The sequence below is a fragment of the Camelina sativa genome, chromosome 2, assembly GCF_000633955.1.
Source record: "Camelina sativa cultivar DH55 chromosome 2, Cs, whole genome shotgun sequence".
NCBI lineage: Eukaryota > Viridiplantae > Streptophyta > Magnoliopsida > Brassicales > Brassicaceae > Camelina > Camelina sativa.
In genome coordinates this window covers 22,548,609-22,573,707 of record NC_025686.1, presented here as the reverse complement: position 1 = coordinate 22,573,707, position 25,099 = coordinate 22,548,609, and the positions used below count along the sequence as shown (strand labels likewise).

The 25,099-nt window shown below is 40.1% G+C and overlaps 2 protein-coding genes and 2 pseudogenes across 2 annotated transcripts; all 4 read left to right on the top strand.

Annotated features, from left to right (window-relative positions):
* Positions 1–5,034, top strand: part of LOC104755660 — an 11,321-nt pseudogene extending 6,287 nt beyond the window's left edge.
* Positions 6,678–8,703, top strand: LOC104755652 (FBD-associated F-box protein At5g56370-like). The gene is made up of 4 exons (XM_010478079.2): positions 6,678–6,969; positions 7,182–8,050; positions 8,139–8,273; positions 8,364–8,703. The coding sequence occupies exons 2-4, from the start codon at positions 7,229–7,231 to the stop codon at positions 8,640–8,642; spliced, it is 1,236 nt and encodes a 411-aa protein (XP_010476381.1). The 5' UTR covers positions 6,678–6,969; positions 7,182–7,228; the 3' UTR covers positions 8,643–8,703.
* Positions 14,395–16,342, top strand: LOC104755638 (FBD-associated F-box protein At5g56370-like). Its single transcript, XM_019236795.1, has 4 exons — positions 14,395–14,491; positions 14,763–15,604; positions 15,695–15,826; positions 15,921–16,342. The coding sequence occupies exons 2-4, from the start codon at positions 14,780–14,782 to the stop codon at positions 16,230–16,232; spliced, it is 1,269 nt and encodes a 422-aa protein (XP_019092340.1). The 5' UTR covers positions 14,395–14,491; positions 14,763–14,779; the 3' UTR covers positions 16,233–16,342.
* Positions 20,404–21,619, top strand: LOC109127470 (annotated as a pseudogene).

The following is a 25,099-nucleotide window of genomic DNA, read 5'->3' as shown; positions in this document are numbered from 1 at the left end:
TTCTCCGTTTTTCTCCTCTGTTCGCAATGTCCAAAGACAGTTCTTCTGGCTCGGCTGAAACAGCCCCAATCTTCAACCCCTCCAGTCCTAAATCTGCGTTGATCTCCCTCAACATGTCCAACATCACCAAACTGACTCCGACAAACTTCATCACCTGGAGGCTGCAAGTTCGTGCTCTCCTTGAGGCACATGAGCTTCACTGGTTCATCGTTGATGAACCCTGTATTCCTGATGAAACCATCAAACCCTCTGATGGCCCTGCTGTTCCTAACCCAGAATTTGCAGCATGGCAGTGACAAGACAAGATGTTATACAGCTCTCTTCTTGGCTCACTCTCCCTTGCGGTCCAACCGATCGTTGCCAGAGCCACCACGTCTCTTNTTGCGTTTCAGGTGAAGGATCTCAGAACGGGGATACCTCTTCTCAGCGGCAAGGCCAATGAGGGAGTGTATGAATGGCCTATGAAACACTTTCCACCCCTCTCTGCGTTTTCCTGCACCAAATCCTCTTTTGCTGATTGGCACTCTCGTCTAGGACATCCACATCTTCACACTCTTCGTCATATGATTTCTCGCTTTTCTTTACCTATTTCAAATTCGTTGTCGTCTTCTCTTATTTGCAACTCTTGCTCTAGTAATAAAAGTCATAAATTGCCTTTCTCTTCCTCTACTCTTGTTTCAAAAGCACCGCTTGATATAATTTTCTCCGATGTCTGGACATCACCGGTTACATCGGTTGATGGTTATAAATACTACGTCCTCTTTGTTGATCATTTTACTCGGTACTCCTGGCTCTATCCACTCAAAACAAAGTCACAAGTTGCTCAAGTGTTTCCTCTCTTCAAGTCTTTGGTTGAAAACCGCTTCAAGACAAAAATCACCACCCTATACTCTGACAATGGCGGAGAGTATATCGCTCTCAAGAGTTTTCTTGGCATCAACGGAATCACACACCTAACGACACCGCCCCACACTCCTGAACACAACGGCATTGCTGAGCGTCGCCACCGTCACATTGTCGAAACCGGCCTTACTCTCCTCTCTCATGCGGGAATGCCATCAACATACTGGACGTACTCGTTTGCTGCTGCTGTTTACCTAATCAACCGTCTAACCACACCAAATTTGGCGAACACAACACCGTATCAGCTACTGTTCCAGACTACACCGAACTACACCAAACTTCGCGCCTTCGGCTGCCTCTGCTATCCCTGGCTTCGTCCTTATGGCCACAACAAATTCTCTCCAAAGTCCAAGCCGTGTGTCTTCTTAGGATACTCCTTAAGTCAGAGTGCTTACTTGTGTCTTGATGTCGCTAGTTCTCGAGTCTATGTATCTCGTCACGTCGAGTTCCATGAGTCTGTTTTCCCTTTTCATACACTTTCCAAAAACACTTCACTCTCGTCCCTTTCATTCACACCCTCCGACACCACATCCGCTTCCATTGCTCCAGTGTTTCATTGGCCAATCGAACAGTCCTCGAGCTCAGATTCTTCGCCTGCAACGACAACAACAACGACACAACCGACCACTACATCACCTCCTCTGGTGTCCTCTGTGTCACCTCCTGCAGCACATGCCTCTCCAGCTCCTCCTCCGCCAGTCAACACTCACTCCATGCTCACTCGGTCCAAGAACAACATTTCAAAACCAAACCCCAAGTATGGTCTCACTGCATTTCTCAAGGAAGTTGAACCTGAAAATCACGTACAAGCTCTCAAGGATGAGCGTTGGCGTCGGGCGATGAGTGATGAATACGAAGCTTTTGCTCGCAATGATACATGTGAGTTGGTCGACAGATCATTGGCCAAAAATATTGTTGGTTCGAAATGGGTCTATCGTGTCAAACGCCTACCAAATGGTGATGTCGAACGTTTTAAAGCGCGTCTGGTCGCTAAAGGCTTTCATCAGCGCCCAGGTATTGATTTTCATGAGACTTACAGTCCGGTTATAAAGCATGCCACAATTCGCATGGTTCTTGGCACCGCCGTTGCTCGTAACTGGCCCTTGAAGCAATTAGACGTTAACAACGCCTTTCTTCAAGGACCACTTGATGAAGAAGTGTTCATGCTACAACCACCAGGCCTTGTTGACAAAGACTATCCGGATCATGTTCTTCGTCTTAAGAAGGCGGTTTATGGTCTGAAACAGGCTCCACGGGCCTGGTACAATGCTTTGAAAGATTGTCTTCTCAGTCTTGGCTTTCGGAACTCTGTTGCTGATGCTTCTCTCTTTGTCTTGCGTACTTTGACTGCGTATGTCTATATTCTGGTGTATGTGGATGATATAATTATCACAGGCTCCTCTTTGGCCGAGATCACTCGCATAACAACTCTTTTTGCTGCACGGTTCTCCCTCAAACAGCTTGGTGATCTCTCTTACTTTCTTGGTATGGAAGCTTCGCGCACCTCTGCAGGACTACTTCTCACTCAAACGAAATATATCACTGACTTGCTGCATCAAACAAAAATGTTCAATGCCAAGCCGGTTGCCACTCCTATGTCGTCTTCTCAGATTCTTACGTTGAGTACTGGAGCTGTTCTCTCTGATCCGACGGAGTATCGTGCAACGGTTGGTAGTCTGCAGTATCTAGGTCTGACTCGCCCTGACATTGCCTTTGCGGTGAATCGCCTATCTCAGTTTATGCATCGACCAACTGATGTGCAATGGGTTGCAGTGAAGCAAGTTCTTCGTTATTTAGCTGGCACTCCTCACAAAGGTATCTTCTTCTCGGCCACGACACCTATGTCACTTCATGCCTACTCAGATGCGGACTGGGCAGGCAATCGTGATGACTACACTTCTACAGGTGCCTACATTGTTTATCTTGGCAAACAGCCCATCTCTTGGTCCTCGAAGAAGCAAACCGGCGTCTCTCGTTCCTCTACTGAGGCCGAGTACAGAGCTCTGGCGAATGCAGCTGCTGAGGTTCGCTGGCTTACTTATTTAATGACTGAGCTTGGCCTCCACTCTCCACTTGTTCCGGTACTATATTGTGATAACATTGGGGCGACATACCTGGCGGCAAACCCGTTCTTTCACTCTCGCATGAAGCACCTTGCTCTTGACTACCATTTCGTCCGAGAACAGGTGCAGGCCAAGGCTCTTCGTGTGTCCCATGTTTTCTCAGCAGATCAGCTTGCTGATGCTCTGACTAAACCGCTACCTCGAACGCGATTTCTTCAGCTTATTTCCAAGATTGGACTCTCTTCCCGCCGTCCATCTTGAGGGGGCGTATAAGTATAGATAATGTTAAATGTTATTTGTTGTTATCTTGACTAAGATTTGTGTATATCGTCAACATACTCAATCTCTTGTACTATATATATGTGAGACCTATGATCTATCCTTGGTGATGTTTTTGATTTCTTGTTTGAGTTGTTTGATGTGGCCACGAGATGGTTTCCCATAAGTACGGTGGAGAATCTGCCAGACTGCAAGAGATGTGGTGGCTCTGGCAACGATCGGTTGGACCGCAAGGGAGAGTGAGCCAAGAAGAGAGATGTATAACATCTTGTCTTGTCGCTGCCATGCTGCAAATTCTGGGTTAGGAACAGCAGGGCCATCAGAGGGTTTGATGGTTTCATCAGGAATACAGGGTTCATCAACGATGAACCAGTGAAGCTCATGTGCCTCAAGGAGAGCACGAACTTGCAGCCTCCAGGTGATGAAGTTTGTCGGAGTCAGTTTGGTGATGTTGGACATGTTGAGGGAGATCAACGCAGATTTAGGACTGGAGGGGTTGAAGATTGGGGCTGTTTCAGCCGAGCCAGAAGAACTGTCTTTAGACATTGCGAACAGAGGAGAAAAACGGAGAAAAAAGAGGAAAAAAAAAATTTAGAGAAAGGAGAAAGGAGGAGGCGGAGAAAGAAAAAAAAAATTTAGGTTTTAAGATCAGATAAGCTCTGATACCATGTAGAGATTTGTGAAAGCTTGATTATTATTGATCATAGGTCTCACATATATATAGTACAAGAGATTGAGTATCTTGACGATATACACAAATCTTAGTCAAGATAACAACAAATAACATTTAACATTATCTATACTTATATGTTTTCGGTTGCTCAAAACGCTGCACCTGGTATATGTGGATTACTTAGACGATGAAACTCCTCAGAAGCTTTTATCAAGCTGTCCTGTTCTTGAAGTTTTGTTCTTGGATCGACTCGAGGGTGACAATGTGATTAGTTTCTCTGTTAAGGTGCCTTCATTACAGAGATTTATCTATGAGTCAGCATTGGAATCTGAAGAGTTGGTGCTAAGTGCGCCTTCTTTAAAGTACCTAAAGACTACAGATCGTGGTGAAAATTGTATGATTGAGTATATGCCTGAGATCGTAGAAGCACATGTCCATGTTAATTGTTGCAACATTGAAGATATTCTAATATCTCTTAAATCAGTAAACCGCCTCTCGTTATGTTTGATCTCAGAGGTAGTATGTATGCACTTGACAACATTACTGAGTTCCTTTGTGATCAGATCGAACTTGTGGTCTTTATTGAAGTTTTTGTTAACTTGTAATCGCAGCCTCAGTTTCCTACTGGTAGTATCTTCCATCAGCTTGTGCATTTGGAGCTGTGCACTTGTGAAACAATGTGGGAGGTACTTATGTCTATGCTCCAACAATCCCCGAAACTTCGTTCTCTCAAGCTTAACGAGGTAAATAAGAAAACTATGAAACGCTTTGCAGGTTTGGTTCTTTTTTTCTTTGTTTGTCTAATAAATCTATAATGGTGTCTCATAATGCACTCAGATCCATAGCGATCCTCCTGGAAGTCATATTTTTCACTGGGAGGAACCAAGCTCTGTTCCTGAAACGTTGATGTTCGTTCTTGAGACTTTAGAGTGGAGAAACTACAGAGGATGGAAGAAGGAAAGAGATCTTGCAACGTTTATCTTGAAACATTCAAAGCGTTTAAAGATTGCGATTTTCTCCTCGGAGACGACCAACTTGAGAGAAAAATATCATCTCATCACGGAATTGGCGCGTTTGTCCAGTGGTTCAGCAGAATGTGAGCTAGTTTTTGGTTAAATTTGATGAAGAGAATTGTTGAACAATAGGACATGCTTTATTAAATTGTGATAATTTAGACATGTTTTACACTCTTTCATCTGAGTCTTGCTCAAACTATAAATTTATTATGATTAATGTATAAAGATAACACAAAAGAGATGGACTTAACCTCAATTATCTCACTATTAATTTTGAGAGACAAAATAGAAAATTCCCAAAAAAGACGGCCTAGGTAAGCCAAGCTCCCATTCCTTATAAATAGGGAAATCGCATAACTAAGAAGGAGATCTGTAGTCAACTAACTCGGAAATTTAGCTATCTCGGCATTATCAAGAACGAGATCCGCAGTCAACCAGCTTGGACACTTTATATGGGGCGAAAATTATTTATTATTAATAATTTTAAATTTACATAATAAAAATATTAAATGAATATGATTTCCTATTTTCAATATCTTAAAAAAAACTTTTATTTAGTTTTAAAATATATTTAATTGTACATTATAAATGTTAAAAATGAAAAATATATCTAAGCGTATACTATTTAAACAAGAAACAACAAAAAAAGCATTAAAAACTGAAAGAACAAAATATTGAAAATCTCACCTTAGATGAGCATGGGGCACCTCAATACCAAATTGGCTATTAGATTAAACTGAACAAAAAAATATTAGATTATTTTTAATAAGTAGCATGGGGCACGCGCCCCACCCAATCTTCATGTAGATCCGCCCCTGTTATGAAACCAAGGGAGTAGTTAGGAACTTTGTGCATTATTAAGGATTTTGTTTTTCCTCAATAATAATTTTTTTTTTATCCGCCAAAAAAAAAATACTAATGTTCTAGTACTGTATATTGTTTTTTTTTTGTAACATGTGATATTATTAATAATTAAGAATTGTTGCTACAATAGTCTTCATGGAGGAAAGTAGATAAATCAAGTGGTACATAAAAATAATACATGAAGGATGTATTTGATGGGAGAGGGTTTGTTGCAAGATAGTCCGCAGCTTTGTTGTGTGTGCATCTGATCTAATTGGATGTCCTCAAATTTTGCTTTCCAATGTTGCATTTCTCTGAACCAGTTATGGATCCCAAAGTTGATGGTATTCCCCTGTAAGAATTTTGACTAGTTCTTGGTTGTCTCCTTCGAATATTACTCGTCGTAGACCTTTTGACCAGCAGTGCTCCATTGCTTGGATCAGACCCTGAAATTCACCTTCCAATGCGTTTTGTACACTCAGTCCTTTAGCTTGGCAAGCTCCTTTATAAGTACCTTTTTCATCTCTGATTAGCCATCCAGACTGAGGTTCCAAATTTTCATTCCTATACTGTATATTGTTTATGTAATTCAAAAACATAAGACATAAAAAAAAAGTAATACAATAAAAAAAAAAACTATAATTATTTAGCCATATCTAGGTTACATTTTTAGACATGCGTTACACTCCTTCATCTGAGTCTTGCTCAAACTATAAAATTAATATTTAAATATAACACAAAATAGTTAGACTTAATTCCCTCTATCTCACATTCTCACTATTAATTTTGAGGGACAAAATGGGAAATTCCTTAAAACAAAGACGAGCCCTAGGTAATCCAACCTCCCCTATAAATAAGAAAAACACATTTATCAAGAAGGAGATCCGCAGTCAACCAGCTCAGAAATTTAGCTACCTCGGCATTACCAAGAAGGAGATCCGCGGTCAATCAGTTCAGAAATTTAGCTACCTCGGCATTACCAAGAAGAATATCCGCAATCAACCAGCTCGAAAATTTAGCTACATCGGCTTTTCAGTTCCGGTCTCAAATCGGCATTATTATGAGAGTTATTTTGTAACTGCGGTTGCAATTAATACAAAAATCTCTATTTTCCATTAGAAGTTTAATTTTTGTGTTGGATATCTAGCATCAAATGATGGTCACCAAAAAAATGATGGCATAGTGTTCCAAGGTTAGCCATTTCTTACTCTCTTTTCATATGATGATTTTTTTTGGGTATTATCAATCTCTGTTTAATGGGTTTTGTTTGGATTTGATTAGTTAATGGGTGTTGTTTGAATTTGATTACAATACTTTGTTTTCTATAAACTGTTGTTACTTATGATATAATACATACTTGGAAGAAGAAAAAAATGGATCCTGATATTCTCATTTTTTGTTTAGTGTTGTCAGAAAAATCACTGGGTTAATTAAAAAGCTAGGAAAGTCATATGGACAGGATCAGTTTGTTGCCCGATGAGTGTCTGTTGCAGATACTTTCATCACTTACCACAAAAAATGTCTTGCAGACAAGTTTATTGTCGAAACGATGGCGGAATCTTTGGAAGTTTGTTCATAAACTCGAGTACATTTATTGTGATGAGAATGTTGATCATGGGAGATTTATGCGGTTTGTGGACAGGTCTTTGCTAGTAAACAAGGCTCCAGTCTTAGAGAGGTTGTGTTTTATGTTTTTTGGCCACCGCAATGACTTTGATATCGGATTTTGGGTTAGAACTGCAGTGGAACGAGGTTTAAGTGATTTCGAGTATTTTCCTCCCCTTTTTAATAATGAGGCTAAAAGTTTACCACAAAGCTTGTTTACCTGCGGAACACTTGTGGTACTTAAACTCACCAATGTATCACTTAAGGATGTTAAATTCCCGGTTAGTTTCCCGGTCCTCAAAACATTGCACCTTTGTTGGGTGATTTACTTAGACAATGAGTCCACTAAGAAGTTTTTATCAAGCTGCCAAATTCTTGAAGTCTTGGTCGTGGAGCGACATTATAAAGACAATGTAGAAAACTTTTCTATTACGGTGCCTTCACTACAAAAGTTAGTATATTCTAATAGAGCTTCTAGTAAAGGTTTGTTTGCGTTGAACGCTCCTTCTTTGAAGACCTTGGAGATTTTTGATGTCGATTACGAGTGTATTATTGAGAAATTCCCTGAGATCGTGGTTGCAAATGTGGAGGTTATCTATTGGAACACCGACAATATCCTCGGTTCTCTTACATCACTCAAACACCTCTCTCTATGTTTACCCTCAAAGGTATGTAAAATACTAAACATTTACAAAAATTTCCTTGAATATTGTACCTAGTTTCACATTATATTATCTTTATGAATCTATTTTGCAGTCGCGGTTTCCTACTGGCAAAATATTCCATCAGCTCGTAAGCTTAGAGTTTTGTTGCACATGTGATACAACATGGGCTCTACTCATGTCTCTTTTCAAACATTCTCCAAAACTACGAGCTCTCAAACTCAATGAGGTAAAAAACACTTTAACCCTTAAAAAAAGATTTCGGGTTTTTTTTATCAGTCATCATCTCTAATCTTTAGTACTGGACCAATGGTCTCAGAGACATTGCTGCAAAGATACTAAAGAAGCGAAATATTATTGGGATGAGCCAATATCTGTTCCTGAAAACTTGATGCTCGGACTTGAAACACTGGAGTGGAGAAACTACAGAGGATGGTATTCAGAGAGAAAACTCGTGACGTTTCTATTGGAACATTCAAGGGGTTTAAAGAGAGCGAGTTTCACACCGGTAGCCACCACTTTGAAGAAGAAATCTCGGATGCTCAAACAGTCGGGAGTTTTGTTTAGAGATTCAACATGTCAGTTTTTCTTTGGCTGAAAAAGTCTGAAACCCGTCAGGGATGATCCTTCTTAACTAGTTTTGTTGCATGAACTCTTTCTTAAAAACCATTTACTCTGTTTCTCTTCTTTAAAAACCATTTTCTCATGTTTCCATTCTTAAAACCATTTGCTCTGTTTCCATTCCTAAAACTCTTTGCTTTGACAAGAAACCTAAGAGGTTGTAAAGAAGATCTCTTAGTCTTATTCATCATGCCTTAAACGGCTTATATACAAAGTATACAGAGAACCTAGGTTACAGTCATAAACCGACTAAACAAGTACATACAAAAGCCCATGGGGCCTAATATCCCCCCTCAAGATGGAGTGTGCAGGTTACAAACACCCATCTTGATTAGAAAAGCGTCAAACTCTTTCTTCCCCAAAGCTTTAGTCATAATATCTGCAAGTTGATTATGTGTGGAAACATGAACTAGAGTAATGACACCACGCAAGACCTCATCCCGTATAAAATGACAGTCATTCTCAATATGCTTCGTACGAGCATGATAAACAGGATTCTTAGCCAAGCAAATCGCAGAGAGACTATCAGAATAAAGAACCGTTGAAGCAGAACAATCAATACCAAGAGCAGGCAACAATTCGCGAAGCCATAATATTTCCGAGACCGTATCAGCCATTGCACGATATTCAGCCTCGGCTGACGAACGAGAGACAACATCATGCTTCTTTGTCTTCCACGAGATCGGTGAACCACCCAGTTGAATGAGCCAGCCAGTAAGAGAGCGACGAGTTGCCTTACAGGAACTGTAATCAGAGTCACACCAAGCAGTAAGTTCCAACGATGTGTTAGCCCGAAGAAGGATACCCTGACCCGGACTGTTCTTCAAATAACACAAAACTCGAAGAGATGCAGTCCAATGCGCCTCCTTTGGCTTGCTCATAAATTGAGACAAGATATGAATCACATATGATAATTCTGGTCGAGTAACACTAAGATAGATCAATTGTCCCACAAGACGACGATAGTGAGTAGGATTATCATAATCATTTCCTGTAGCCACCGCCAGTTTGTGGTTCTGCTCCATAGGAAAACTAACTGGTTTAACACCAAGACAGCCCGTAGAAGTGAGAATATCAAGAGTGTACTTGCGCTGACAGAGATAAAAACCAGTAGAATTCCTGGCCACCTCAATCCCAAGAAAATAACGAAGAGGTCCAAGATTTTTCATGTGAAAACAATCGCTCAAATAGGCTTTGAATTTTTCAACCACAGCCGGCGAACTCCCTGAAATAATCAAGTCATCGACGTACACAAGTACATGAAGTGATGCAACCGTATCAGAAAATGTGAACAAAGAATAATCAGAAATATTCTGAACAAACCCGTATTCCTTTAAAGCAGACCCCAATTTTGCAAACCAACAGCGAGGTGCCTGTTTTAAACCATACAAAGATTTTCGGAGTCGACAGACCTGTGTCTTATCATCTGTCCTGAACCCCGGGGGAAACTGCATGTACACCTCTTCCTCTAGATCACCATGCAAGAAAGCATTGTGGACGTCCATTTGATGCACTTCCCAGTCATTAGAAACGGCATGTTGTAAAAACACCCGCAGTGTGACCATCTTAGCAACCGGCGCGAAGGTCTCATTGTAATCGATCCCCTCTTTTTGATGATTCCCATGAACAACTAATCTTGCTTTGTGGCGTTCTAATGTACCATCCGAATTATACTTGAGTTTGAACACCCATTTACAGCCCAATGCTTTCTTCCCAGGAGGAAGAGTACCAACAGTCCACGTACCACGGTCTTCAAGAGCAACTATCTCATCTTGGACCGCATCTCTCCAGTGTTCATCAAGAATAGCTTCATTGTAGTTAGTTGGCTCATACCCGGAAGTGATGGCCAAAAGAAATGCTTGATAAGGTTCTGAAAAACGAGAGCTGGAAAGAAACTCATCAATCGGATATGGCGTTGCAGAAGGATACGGGTGATGGAGAAGAGTAGTCACATAATCCGCAAGCTTAACCGGAGGTTTCTTGGTGCGATATCCCTTACCAAGTTTTTCAGGACTCGACGGGAGAGACGGTGACGAACTTGAAGAGGAGTTCAAAATAGGGGATGTTGGAGTCGAAACAGGGGACGTAAATAAATCGGTGGAGATCTCATCTAAAAATGTAGCTTGAGAATCCGGAGAAATATCATCAACAGGAGTAACAGAGATCGGAGAATCGAGAGTAGAGGAAGGGTCTGGTGCGGAGGTGTTGTCCACGACACAAAAATCATCACCATCAGGTTCGACAACCGGAAACAATGGAGAAGAAACGGACGGTGAGGACAATGGAGCTGAATCAATCCCACTGGTAGTGAAAGGAAATGCAGCTTCGTGAAAAATGACATCACGAGAGACCGACACAACACCGGTATCAAGATCATATACACGCCATCCTTTCTTTGCAAATGGATAGCCTAAAAACACAGACCGCTTACTCCGTGGGGCAAACTTATCACCTCCATGTTTTTGGTTGTGAACGAAACACAAACAACCGAACACGTAAATGTTGCAAAGGCGGGGGACGACCATATATTAGTTCAAACGGAGTTCTTCCGTTCAACAGCTTCGTTGGAGTTCGATTTATGAGATAACCAGCAGTGAGAGCGCAGTAGCCCCAAAATTCAATAGGTAAAGAAGCTTGAAACCGAAGGGCTCGAGCAACATTTAAAATATGACGGTGCTTCCTCTCAACACGGCCATTTTGTTGTGGTGTTCCCACACAAGATGTCTCATGTACAATACCAGTTTCAGCGAAAAAATCTCGAAGACAGATAAATTCTGTCCCATTATCACTGCGTATTGTGCGAACCCGAGTAGAAAATTGACGCTCAACCAGAGCTAAAAAATTTCGAAGATGCGTAGGAGCCTCTGTTTTGGAAGTGAGAAGGTATATCCATACCGCACGCGAATAATCATCAACAATTGTCAAGAAAAACCGTGAACCACAAAGCGCAGAAGTTCGATAAGGACCCCAGAGGTCACAATGAATTAATTTAAAAGCCATATGAGATTTGGTAGTGCTCAAAGGAAAAGAATCTCTAGTATGTTTTGCTTTAATACAAATTTCACATGAATGTGAATCAAAAGTATTTTTGCTAGAAAACTCTAATAAATCCAAAACTTGAGAAGAAGGGTGTCCTAAACGTTTATGCCACAACTCCGAAGACTGTGAATCTGTCCCTCGTACTGCTGCCGCAATCTCAACTCCTCGAAAAAAATACAGACCATGTCGTTGTTCACCCGCTCCAATCACCATCCTCAAAGTGCGTTCCTGAACCACACACAGCCTATCAGTTATCTGAAATACACAACCACTGTCACGAGTCAACTGGGATACGGAAATAAGATGACATTTGAGTTCCTCTACAAAGTACACATCTTGCAAACACAGAGAAGAACCCATCCGGACTGTTCCTTGACGAGTCGACGTAGTAAATCGACCATCAGGGAGTTTAATGAGGACGGGAGGCATATCAGAAACCTCACGTAAAAAATCTATGGACCCTGTCATGTGATTAGTTGCACCCGTATCAATAATCCAAGACTCGAAAAACCACTTACCATTCAGCTGCTCCGTCGAGGTGGATGTCCTTTCGGAGAGAAGTTGAACAAGCGACTTCCATTGATGATCATTAAGACCGGTTAAACCCACTCGATCAGCATCAGAAATGGCTGTAGTATGCAATGTTGAACCCTGAGGACGAGCAGCAGCCGCATTAGCTTGACCACCACGGGAAGTGTCAACAGAACCTCGGCTGCGAGATGTTTGTACGGGAGCGGAAGTTGTGAAACGACCTCCACTTGTTCCTGAAGAAGGCTTATTCCTTGGTTTATCCACCCACCATGGCGGATAGCCAATCTTTCGAAAACAGTTATCATCAAAGTGCCCAATCTTCCCACAAATTTTACAGGTATGGTTTCGATACTCTGTAGGAGAAGGAGACTGACGAGGATGTGTTTGAACAGAAAAACTCACTGCATCAGATCGCTCTTGATGAAACTGACTTACCAGCTTAGATTCGGCCTCTTGTTGCAAAACGTTATATGCCTCTTCTAAAGACGGCAAGGGAACACGAGAAAGGAGATTAGACTTGACAGTCGCATAAACCGACTCATCAAGACCCATCAACAGTTGGTGTAACTTATCTTCCTCTCTCTCCTTGAGGACATCTTCCATTGTTTTTGCCTGCTGATAATCACTCAGGCACTTCCACAAGCCTGAAAGTTTCCCATAGTATTCATCAAGAGACATGCCTTGTTGTCTACACATCGCAAGTTCAGTCTTTAAACGTTGAACTCTCTGGCCGTTTTTCACACTGTAACGCTTCTGTATATGCATCCAGAGCTGATGTGAGTCATCCAGATGAGACATCGAATCCGAGATATTCTCGGCGATGGTTAGCTTCATCCATGAGACCACCAAAGCATTATTAGCAATCCAGTCTTCATAATTTTCTGAATCTGCTCCAGGGTTTGGAATTGATCCGTCAGCAAAACCGAACTTCTTACGTGACGTAAGAGCTAGGCGTATGTTTGTTGCCCAAGCATCGTAATTAGGACCACGCAGTAAAGGTTTCGAGATTACGATGCCGGGATTATCACCAGCGGATAAATCATACGGGAAAATTGTCTTTCTTCTGTTCTCGGTGGATGCAGGAAGAGAAGAACTCATCGTGATAGCCGAAGATGGGGACGAAGTCATTAGGGCAGAAGAGTTTTGCGATGTGAAGTATTAGCAAAACTTAGGTCAATAAAAAGAAGAAACAAAAGAGGTTGGATCAAATAGATCAAAAAAACGAAAAACAAAGAGAATTCAAGATCTTTGCTCTGATACCATGACAAGAAACCTAAGAGGTTGTAAAGAAGATTTCTTAGTCTTATTCATCATGCCTTAAACGGCTTATATACAAAGTATACGGAGAACCTAGGTTACAGTCATAAACCGACTAAACAAGTACATACAAAAGCCCATGGGGCCTAATATGCTTTGTTTTTTGATTTTTTTTAATAAAAAATGGAGATTAAAATAAATAAATAAATAAATAAATAAATAGAAAGAGGGCAAAATTTAAAATTAGGGTTCTTCAGTGTGACGACGAGTTTCTTGGATGTAATTCAGGCTCGGTGGTCCATCTTCCGAAGATTGTCTTTGGTTAAATACTCTCACAGTCTCACAGTCTCATTTGTTCCATATATTTCTCTTTAGTTAAGAATTTCCATATAGTTCCTTCCACCTAAACACTTTGACTTTGCAGTCCTTTTTTTTGGTTTCAGTGAATGCAAAACGATTCGGAAAGTATATATTAAATTGAATTCTTAAAACGATTTCTGTCTAGCAAAAAATATTATTTAATAAAATAATTAGTTGTAAAGCTTGTGGTAAATTTCAGATATTATGGTAAATTTCAGATACTTTCTTTACTAGTCGTCACAAATTCATCGCAATGTTGCAATGTATTTGTGACGCTGGGCTCTGTTCGAGGCAAACTTGTCTCTACTATAATGACACTAAATTATCACAAAATCATGATAGAATTAAAAAATATAGTCACAACAACGTCACAATGTTCTTCAAAAAGAGATTGCAACATTATAAATTTATAATAAATTTCAAGAAAATTCTGTAAATTATTTGTAAAAGCAAAAAAGAAATTGTCCCGCCACAGTAGTAATTAATTTTTAAATAGATTGAATTGATCCAGAAAAATAAGAAAATAAGATTTTTTTTTTTCTTATTGGACGGTCTGTTAAGGGAGAGAAGAAAAAAAAAAAGAAAGAGTGCAAAAATAGAAATTAGGGTTCTTCAGTGACGGACGACTAGGGCGAACAGGTAAATCCCATTTCTTACTTCGTTAAATTTCCCTAGATCTCTCTGATTGTGAATAAGATTTGATGGGTTTTTTCTTTTCTTCTCAAATCTCTCTTTAGTAGTGAATTGCTTTGATTTGGATTCCTCTGTTTTCTGTAAAACTCTGTTTCCTACGGTTTCCAGTAAAAACTTTAGAAAGCATCCAACTTTGAACTTCATATGTCACTGTCTCTATAAGAAATGAAAGTTAAGGGACCTGGTCTCTGATTTAAGGTTGTTTCTCTGATTTAAGGTTGCTTGGAGAGTCCTATGGATCGTATCAGTTTGTTGCCCAATGATTTCATCTTGCAGATACTTTCATTGCTTCCTACAAAAGATGTCTTGAACACTTGTGTTCTGTCAAAGCGATGGAGGAATCTTTGGAAGTTGGTGCCAAGACTCCAGTACATCGATATCGATAAGGATGCTGAACTGTGGAAGTTTTTTCTATTTGTGGACAGGTCTTTGCTATTAAACACGGCTCCAGTCTTAGAGAGTTTGCATTTCAAGTTTGTTCGGAAATGCAGGGACGTAGATATTGGGTTTTGGGTTAGGATTGCAGTGGAACGAGGTTTGCGTGAGCTGAATCTCGATTATGCTCATATGATTGATGAGCCTATCAGAAGATTGCCTCAGAGCTTGTTCACATGTGGAACACTTGTGGTGTTGAAGTTAAAACATGTATCTCTTGTGCATGTTCGATTTTTTGTATGTTTTCAGCTGCTCAAAACGCTGCACCTGGAATATGTGATTTTCCTAGACGATGAATCTCCTAAGAAGCTTTTGTCAAGCTGTCCTATTCTTGAAGTTTTGGTCTTGGATCGAGAGGACGACGGCGTTGACAATGTGGGGAGTTTCTCTGTTATGGTGCCTTCGTTACAAAGATTTGTCTATTGGGGAGGATCTGGTTCTGAGCTTGTGTTGGATTCGACTGCTTTAAAGTACTTAAAGCTTTTCGATCATGGTTACCAGTGTAAGATTAAGTATTTGCCTGAGATTGTGGAAGCACATGTCGAGGTTACATGTTCCAACACTGATGATATCCTCAGATCTATAGCATCAGTCAAACGCCTCTTGTTATGTTTACCCTTAGAGGTAAGACACAGTGGACAAATATAGTAGCATCCTGTTGTAATTAGATCAAACTTTTTGTCGTTACGCTCATTTGTTTTGTGTACTCTGCAGCCTGAGTTTCCTACTGGTAGTATCTTCCACCAGCTTGAACACTTGGAGTTTTGCACTTGTGAAAGTTTGTGGGATATACTTATGTCTATGCTCCAACAATCCCCGAAACTTCGATCTCTCAAGCTTAACGAGGTAAATATAACCAACCTTTTCAAACTATATAAATTTGGGGGATATATTGACTAAAATAGTAAAATGTTTCTTTATGGTCTAATTATACACTCAGATCCATGGCTACGTTACTGTTTCTCGAGATCCTATGCTTCATTGGGATGAACCAAGCCCTGTTCCTGAAACGCTGACGTCTGTTCTTGAACCTTTTGAGTGGAGAAACTACAGGGGATGGAAGATAGAGAGAGAACTCGCAACTTTTATCTTGAAACATTCAAAACGTCTAAAGATTGCAACTTTTTCGCCAGCAGATTGCACATACGCGAGACCGGAGCTCCGCACCACAGTTGGGATGAAATATCGTATGCTCACGGAATTGACGCGTTTGCCAAGGGGTTCAACAGAGTGTGAGCTTGTCTTTGGTTAAGTTAAGCTTTTGTCTTTCGTTAAGTTAAGCTTTTGTAGTTGTAAAAGTTTAGACAAACAAACACTGTAATTGGATAATGTGGATTTATGAAAAGATAATTCTACATTTAATTGAGGATTATTCGTGTTAAAAAAAAATCAGTGAATAAACTCCTAAATCCCCCTGCTGAAATTTCAGATTTACAGAGTCGGTTACGTCAGGCTTATGGGGATGAAGAGATTTACTGGTATCAAAAAAGTCGGAGTAAATGGATGCGATTGGGGGATAAAAACTCAAAGTATTTTCATGCTTTAACAAAGCAGAGACGGGCTCGAAATCGGATTACTGGTTTGTTTAATAAGGATGACATCTGGTCAACTGAGGATGTGGATATTTGTAATACGGCGGTATCATATTTTGAGGATTTGTTTACTTCAACAAACCCGACCAATTTTGAGGAGGTTCTACGGGAGGTCCAGACGGTGATTACAGCTGAGGATAATGAGCGGTTGACAAGACCCGCAACGGAGGCTGAGGTCAAGTCTGCCTTGTTTATGATGCATCCGGATAAAGCACCTGGCTCAGATGGAATGACAGCTCTATTTTTTCAAAAATCATGGGGTATAGTTAAGACGGACCTTGTAGATTTGGTTAATAGATTTCTGGTGGAAGGAGTTTTTGACAAGAGTCTAAATCGAACTCATATTTGTCTCATCCCGAAGGTGGCCAAGCCAACTCGGATGGCAGAATTACGTCCGATTAGTCTGTGTAATGTTAGCTATAAGATCATTTCTAAGGTTTTATGTCAGCGGCTAAAAGGGGTTTTACCTGGTCTTATATCGGAAACTCAATCGGCTTTTGTCCCAGGTCGACTGATTTCTGATAATATCCTTATTGCTCAAGAGATGTTTCACGGCTTACGCACAAACCCGTCTTGTAAAGGGAAATTTATGGCCATCAAAACAGATATGAGTAAGGCATACGATAGGGTTGAATGGGATTTTGTGGCAGCTTTGCTAAGAAAGATGGGTTTTGCAGAGTCATGGGTTTCATGGATAATGGTTTGTATCACTTCGGTAGAGTATCGGGTTCTTATTAATGGCCAGCCAAATGGTTTGATAGTTCCAGAGAGAGGGTTGCGTCAGGGGGATCCTCTCTCCCCTTATTTGTTTATCTTATGCACAGAAGTTTTAATTGCTAATATACGGAAAGCAGAGAGGGATAAACTTATTACAGGGATAAAAGTGGCGAACAAATGCCCGCCCATTACGCATTTGTTATTTGCCGATGATAGTCTTTTCTTCTGTAAGGCGGACAGAGAACAATGTCGGGCTATTTTAGATATTCTGAAACAGTATGAGTTGGTTTCGGGTCAACAAATTAATTTCTCAAAATCTTCTGTCCAATTTGGGCACAAGATTGATGATCAGACCAAAAACGAGCTCCAGGGTGTCCTTGGGATCATGACTTTGGGTGGCATGGGGTCATACCTGGGCTTACCCGAAAGTTTGGGTGGGGCAAAGACAAAGATTTTCTCTTTTGTTCGGGAACGGATTCAGAGTCGGACAAATGGTTGGACGGCAAATTTGCTGTCCAAAGGGGGAAGGGAAGTGATGATAAAATCTGTTGCTACTGTTGTTCCAACGTTTGTGATGTCGTGTTTTCGTTTACCAAAAACAATTACATCAAAGCTTACCAGTGCGGTGGCAAACTTTTGGTGGAGTACTAATGGTCAGTCAGGGGGAATGCATTGGCTTGCCTGGGAGAAATTATGTGTAAGCAAACAGCTGGGAGGTTTGGGTTTCAGGAATGTGGATGACTTTAATTCGGCATTACTGGCTAAGCAGTTATGGCGTCTCATAGACGCTCCAGAATCGCTGTTTGCCAGGGTGTTTAAAAGTAGGTATTATCGGAATACGAATCCTTTGGATCCGATTAGATCATACTCTCCCTCCTATGGATGGAGGAGTATATGTTCTGCTCGCTCTCTGGTAAATAAAGGGCTTATTAAACGGGTTGGCTCTGGGGACACCATTTCTATATGGTCTGATCCTTGGGTACCAGCTCAATTCCCGAGACCAGCTGTCAGTAAGGGTCTGGTAAAGGACCCTTATCTTCAAATGAATCATTTAATTGACCGACACACTAATACTTGGCGTATGGATATGCTTAATGAGCATTTTGATCCACTTGATGTTGCATTGATAAGGGCTATACCATTGGGTGGTAACTCAAAGGATGATCCTTTCGGTTGGCATTTCACAAAAACAGGGAAGTACACAGTCAAGTCAGGCTATCACACTGCACGTCATGATGTGGTGCGGACTTTTGCAGCCACTGGTTCAGGCCCGGACATTACCCCTCTACTCGCTAGTGTGTGGAGGGCCCGTTGCCCGCCCAAGATTCAACATTTTATGTGGCAGGTTTTATCTGGTTGTATTTCGGTTTCGGCAAATTTGGGACGACGGGGTATTGCTTGTGATTTACGGTGTGTACGATGTGGTGCGGATATGGAGACTATTAATCATGCCATCTTTGTGTGTCCTCCGGCCCGCCAGGTTTGGGCCCTAGCACATGTACCGGTGGGAACAATTTCCTTCCCGACAGAATCTATTTATGCGAATGTAGATCATTTTCTAGGGAAACAGAACCCTGGGGCTCATGTTACGGCTTTCCCATGGCTTGTGTGGTTTATTTGGAAAGCAAGGAATGCACGTGTTTATGACAATATTGTCGATCGGCCGGAGGATATTGTAAAGGTAGCAGAGTGTGAAGCTGCCGCGTGGCAGCAGGCTCAGGAAGAAGACGCTCCACTGACAACTGTCCCCGCAGTTTCGGGGATACCAGTTCGGGTGGCTTCTGCTTCCCTCCCTTCGGTTTTTTCAGGATACCGCTGTTTCACAGATGGATCTTGGAAAGCAGGGGATTTGTATGCAGGTGCAGGATGGTGTTGTACCTCGGCCCAGACAGCGTTGCCGTTTTTGGGAGCAAAGAATTTCCGGCAGAGTCTATCTCCATTACATGCTGAAGTTGAAGCGTTCCTATGGGCGATGCGCTGCATGATCGGCCATGATTTCAGAGATGTGGCTTTCTATACCGACTGCTCAGACTTGGTGAAGATGGTGTCTTCCCCTTCTGACTGGCCAGCTTTCTCGGCGTACCTTGACGACATCAAGACAGATAGGGAAGAATTTTCTTCTTTCTCTTTATCTTTAATATCTAGAAATGCAAATGTAAGGGCGGATTCTTTGGCACGCCAAGCGCGTACATCTCCGCACCAAGTTTTGTTTGTAAACAATTTCCCTACCAATTGGCTCGTTTGAGCTGATCTTTTGTTGTTAAAAAAAAAAAAAAAAAAAAAAAAAAAAAAAAAAAAAAAAAAAAAAAAAANTCCTAAATCCCTCCTATTAATGGATAACACATTTATAAAATAAACATAAGTTTTGTAAAAAATTACACCTCTATGCCATTGGAGTTATGACCATTTTAATATTTTCGTTCTAGGTTAAAAACGTCATATATGTCTAATGTTAAACGGATAAACACGCGGGTCAGAAATATCCGTTTAGGTTGTTCTTGGATCATATAAAGTAAATAGGCTTTTCAGATCTTTGTTATTGGCATGATAAATTGTCTCAAATTTTGTTAACCTGTTTAAAGACCTAATCTGATTATGTTAAAGTTAAAATATATTTAATAACATTATATGTGTCAGTTAACCTGTAAGGGTTTGACATGTGTCAATAATTCAAGTATTATGTTCCAGTTTTATTTTTTAAAGTTCATTATGATAAAAATAAATTTCCTTATCTTCTAGAATCATCTAAGATTTGATATATCTGTTAATAGTTAATACTACTAATAACACATGTGACCATGAAGCTAAAAGATGTTTAAATTAAACCTGAAAAAATATAATTAAACTAGTACAATTTAAATTAAATGATTTTTTTCTATAATTGTGCTTACTACTTTACCTACTTTTTTTTGGGAATTTTCCTTTACTACTTTACCTACTTTTTTTTTTTTTTTTGGGGCAAAGTACTTAACCTACCTAAAAGCTGGTGAAGTTAGGAATTTAGTCATCAATTGCTATGTTGGGCCAAATTCGAGTTGGGCTTTGTATCTTTGTAGTATATCAATATCGTACTTTTGCCAAAATTGGATTTTAATCAATGAAACTGTTGCCGACCAAAAAAAAATGACCATCGCCGCCGCCTCAAGTTTTTTTCCATTAGTGTTGAAGAGACAAAGGGACAGAGTAAGTCTCACTGCCTAGCCTTGTGATTTCTTCTTGTTCTTCGCTTTTGAAATGAATCACTTCGAAGAATCATATCTTTGTTCCATGATCATAATCTACCAATCTCTCTAATGGGGTTTGGTGATTCCCATCGTAATCTCTTGTCCTTGAGTTGAGTTGAGTGTCTCTAACTTCCGGACTCTAAATGGATAGAATCAGCTACTTGCATGACAAAGTCCTATCGAAGATATTGTCCTTTCTTCCGACAAAAGATGTTATGCGAACTATGCTATTGTCTAAACGGTTTAAGTCTCTCTGGATCTCCTTACCAAGACTTGAGTTTGATGAGCTCAGTCACATTCCCGACCTTGGGTTTTGGGGATCTCAAGATCCTGATTATGGGAGATTTCGACGGTTCGTGGACAGATCGTTGATGTCACGCGAAGGTCTTGTTTTACGAAGTCTGCATCTCAAGTTAGGTCGACATTGCACAGGTGATGATATTGAGATTTGGGTTCGAACCGCGGTCAAACGTGGTCTGATGGAGCTGAAGGTCCAATACGATTGTTGTTATTACAAGCAATGCCTTTTCCCAAAGAGATTACATACTTGTGAAACGCTTGTGGTCTTAAATTTGGAGAACGGTTTTTTGGATGTTCCTGAACTCGTTTCTCTAAGTTCTCTGAAAACTTTAACCCTCAAATCTCTGAAATACTCTAACGAGAATGCTCTAGATAGACTTTTACCCAATTGTCCCGTTCATAAAAGAAAATTTGTTACCATCAGACATTCCCGCTGGTTTTCAAGATTGTAGTGCCTTCCTTGAAGAAGTTATCTTTGCTTGACGCTGGAATCACGGAACTTGTGATAGATGCTCTTCTTTGAAATACTTTCACATTGTAGATCGTCGTTCTGGTGGTCTTACATTTAGCGAGAGTATAAACATCCATGAAGTGGTAGAGGCAAATGTCAAAGCAGCCCCGTCTCAAAATAAAATTTGTCCCTAGGCATACAATTTTTTTAAGACCCTTTTCAACATAATTTTTTTTTTTTCTCCTTGTTTTATGCAAAGTGTTGTATGTTTCCCTTACAAGTAGAGAAACTACTTTAAAACATCATATATCAAGGGAGTAGGTAGGAAGTTTGTGAATTATTAAGGATTTTTCTCTTTTTTTCTTTTTTCTCAATAAGGGTTTTCTTTTTATATTTGCCAAAAAGAAAAAAAGAAAAAAACTGTTCCTAGTACTGTATATTGTTTAAGTAATTCAAAAGGGGAAAAATGTCATTAAAATCATGAAATTTCAAATTTTAGCTATTTAAAACATGAACTTTGTTGTAGGTCATTTAAAACATCAACTTTCGTTAACTAGCTTTTTTAAACATGAAGTTTCGTTGACCAGGCCAAAAAAGACATGACGTTAAATCCGATAATTGACCTACTAACAGACGTTACTATGCCGTTAATCACTCCGTTACTAACAAAACGACATCGTTTTAATAGAAGTTTTAATTCGAAAAATGTTATTTAAACCATGAACTTTTAAATATAGGCCATTTAAACCATGAACTTGTAAATGTATGTCATTTAAACCATAAACTTGTAAATGTATGTCGTTTAAACCATTAACTTTCAAATTTATGTTATGTAAACAATAATACATAAAAATGGTGATCAATTTTTCAAACTCTAGTGCAGTATCCTAAAACAAGATGATCAATCCTTCAGACTCTAGTGTAGTGTCCTAATAAATGAAAAAGATTCAAGACAAAAACAAAAAGACACAAAATACATGACAAAGATCGACAAAGAATGATGGACTGATTGATACTAGGATTTTTGTGTCTCTTATCCTAGCATGTTCAATTAACCTTAAGTGTTGTAGTATTTAAGATGTCAATCCAAATGAGATGTTGCTAGCAATCAAGATGCAATCAAGGAATCACAAGTCAAGCCAATTCAAAAAGAGTGTTTTTTCTAACAATCCTAGAATGACAAAAAATGCAAACGGAAATGTGTTCTGGAACTAGAAACGAGAATGCAAGACAAGAAATGAAAATTAATAAAAACAGAAACGAGTCTAAGCATGAACTAAAAAGCAAGAAGCGAAACAATCTCAGGAATGTAATATCAATCAAAAGGATAAAAGTCCTAAGGATGGGAGTAATTGATGTCGGTGGAGTATCCTAGTCTACAGAGTGTTTAACATGCCACAAGCAATCTATCCCTAAACAATGAACATCACAACTTAGCTAATCCAATCTCTTGGTAAAAGCTACTCAGACTCAACCACTTCCATACCTAGCTCTCGCTAGAGAAACGTGGTCGAGCAGGCATGACAAACAAGTTCATTCACGTCAACAAACATCCTAGACAACTAATCTCTTAGGCTAGGAACGTAAGTCTCTAGCACTAGTTGGTCCGACATTTCATCGAACACCTTTTGGGTGTGGAAATGTCTCGAACCTAGTTCCAATTGATCAGAGAGAAACTAGTAATTCTAACTCTAGTCCAGAAGGGAATCATACAAATCAAGCTTAAACACCCTACATCCTAAGATCCTCCACCTAATCTATCCCATCCTCAAGAACTAACGCACTACTCAGATCCAGAAATCATCATCAACAATACAAACTCAGAAAACATTGAAACAAGCATTCTTAGATAGGTAAAAATAAGATAAACAAGTTTGTAGAAGAAATCAAATGCAAATACTCAATGTATCAAAAGATATCTGGATACAAAGTCTGAGAACGGTTCTTGGTGGCTAGGGAAACCTTACAAAATAAAAACGAGATAAAAACTAAGATGATGTCGCGGAGACTTAACAAAACATATATATAGTAAAGACATAAAATCCCTAAAACTTAAAACGACAAGATGAAGAGTCGGTTTGGGAATCTCCTGAAGCGTGTAAGATGGAACGTCTTCCTGACATGTGCGAACGAGTAGTGGCTCGAGTGAGTGATGGCGTTGGCTCAAATGGTAGTCGACGACGGAGTGATGGCGCGACTCGAGCAGATGTGTGATGACGGAGTGACGGCGCGACCCGAGCGGATGTGTGATGACGGAATGATGGCGTGACCCGAGCGGATGTGTGATGACGGAGTGATGGCGCGACCCGAGCGGATGTGTGATGACGGAGTGATGGCGCGACTCGAGACAGTCTTGATGTATACGCCTCCACTAAAACGATGATAACTTTTGAACCACACCTCCGATTGGCTTGAAATAAACGGCATTGGAAAGATGACTCAATTCTCTGAAACTTTGATGAAGACGTCGAAAGCTGAATCCCATGACAGCGCGACTCGGACGGCACGACTCGAACGGCACGACAGCGCGACTCAAACGGCACGACTCGAACGGCACGACACCGCGACTCGAATGGCACGACAGCGCGACTCGGACGGCCTGGCTCGAAGGTCTCCTAAATACCTGAAATACTCCTAAATGCACGATGTATGCGAAGATAATGCAAGAACTACCTAATTATGCAATTTGTACAAAAGAGACTAAAAATTTATGCAAAACAATTAGTTATCCTTACTAAATGCATGAGAAAAACAATGATTAGAGACAAAATATAGACATATCAACTCCCCAAAACTTATTCTTTGCTTGCCCTCAAGCAAACGATCAAGAACAAAGTATGGAGAAGAGGTGTGAAGATGGGGGTCTCAGAACCTAAAACATGCTGAATAGAGTAGTTAGTATCAAGGTCCTTGTTTTTAGTTCTATGATGCATGGTAAAGAAATTTCATTCGATTGATCTACACATGCAATCCTATCAATCACCCCCTTTAACATTTATTAACAAAGAACCATGAATCAAGCTATGCAGTGTCATTGAACTCATTTGGCTAGGGTGAAAGGTTAGAGACAAATGTGGTTTCTTTCTCAAGTGTTTCCATCGATACATAACAAGGTTCTCTCATGAAAAGAGTTGAGCTTAAGAGAAGGCTAAAGGTTGAAACCAACTGATACATACAAGAGCAGCGCCCTGTCTACCCAAAGAACACTCCAAACCGAAGTTGGTCCTATCTCTACCCTTCATCAGAAACTTCATCTCAAACTTTTTACACTTAGTCTTAGGAAGAGTTCACTTCTTTTCATTCTAGCGGATTGGGAGATCTTTATTATCACTATGGTTCGTTTTCTTTCCTTCTAGGGACTCTAGACATCTTAAGTATTTTTTTTATTTTTTTTCTTTTCTTTTCTTTGTCTAATCTTTTTATTTTATGCCCAGAACCAATAACTCTTTTTACTTTGCTCAACCCAAATCCTTTACTAGACTTGTAAACTATGTAAACACATCCCCCTCCTAAAGACTTTCTACCTCTTTACTTTTCTGCACAAATCCATACCCAATACCCAAAATCGAGTTCTCACCTAGTCCTACTAGTCCGGATAACGCGAACTAGAACTACACAGGATCCTACTCTTGTCGGTTAGAACCTAACACTTTCTAACAAGCTCAACTCGGAAAAGACCTGACACTCAAGAATACAATTGGCTTGAAAGAACGGTTGGTTAAGGGTGCGGGAAACTGTTCCAAAGATGGGAATCAGCTACTTGGATTGACAAGGGTGGTAAAAATGTGAAAGACAATCCAAGTATGTATATGGTATCCATGAGTTCAACTTCAAT

Coding starts and splice junctions, on each gene's coding strand:
- LOC104755652 (XM_010478079.2), top strand. CDS start 7,229: ATGGACAGGATCAGTTTGTTGCCCGATGAGTGTCTGTTGCAGATACTT. Junction 8,051..8,138: donor CTCTATGTTTACCCTCAAAG/GTATGTAAAATA, acceptor TCTATTTTGCAG/TCGCGGTTTCCTACTGGCAA. Junction 8,274..8,363: donor GAGCTCTCAAACTCAATGAG/GTAAAAAACACT, acceptor CAATGGTCTCAG/AGACATTGCTGCAAAGATAC.
- LOC104755638 (XM_019236795.1), top strand. CDS start 14,780: ATGGATCGTATCAGTTTGTTGCCCAATGATTTCATCTTGCAGATACTT. Junction 15,605..15,694: donor TGTTATGTTTACCCTTAGAG/GTAAGACACAGT, acceptor TGTACTCTGCAG/CCTGAGTTTCCTACTGGTAG. Junction 15,827..15,920: donor GATCTCTCAAGCTTAACGAG/GTAAATATAACC, acceptor TTATACACTCAG/ATCCATGGCTACGTTACTGT.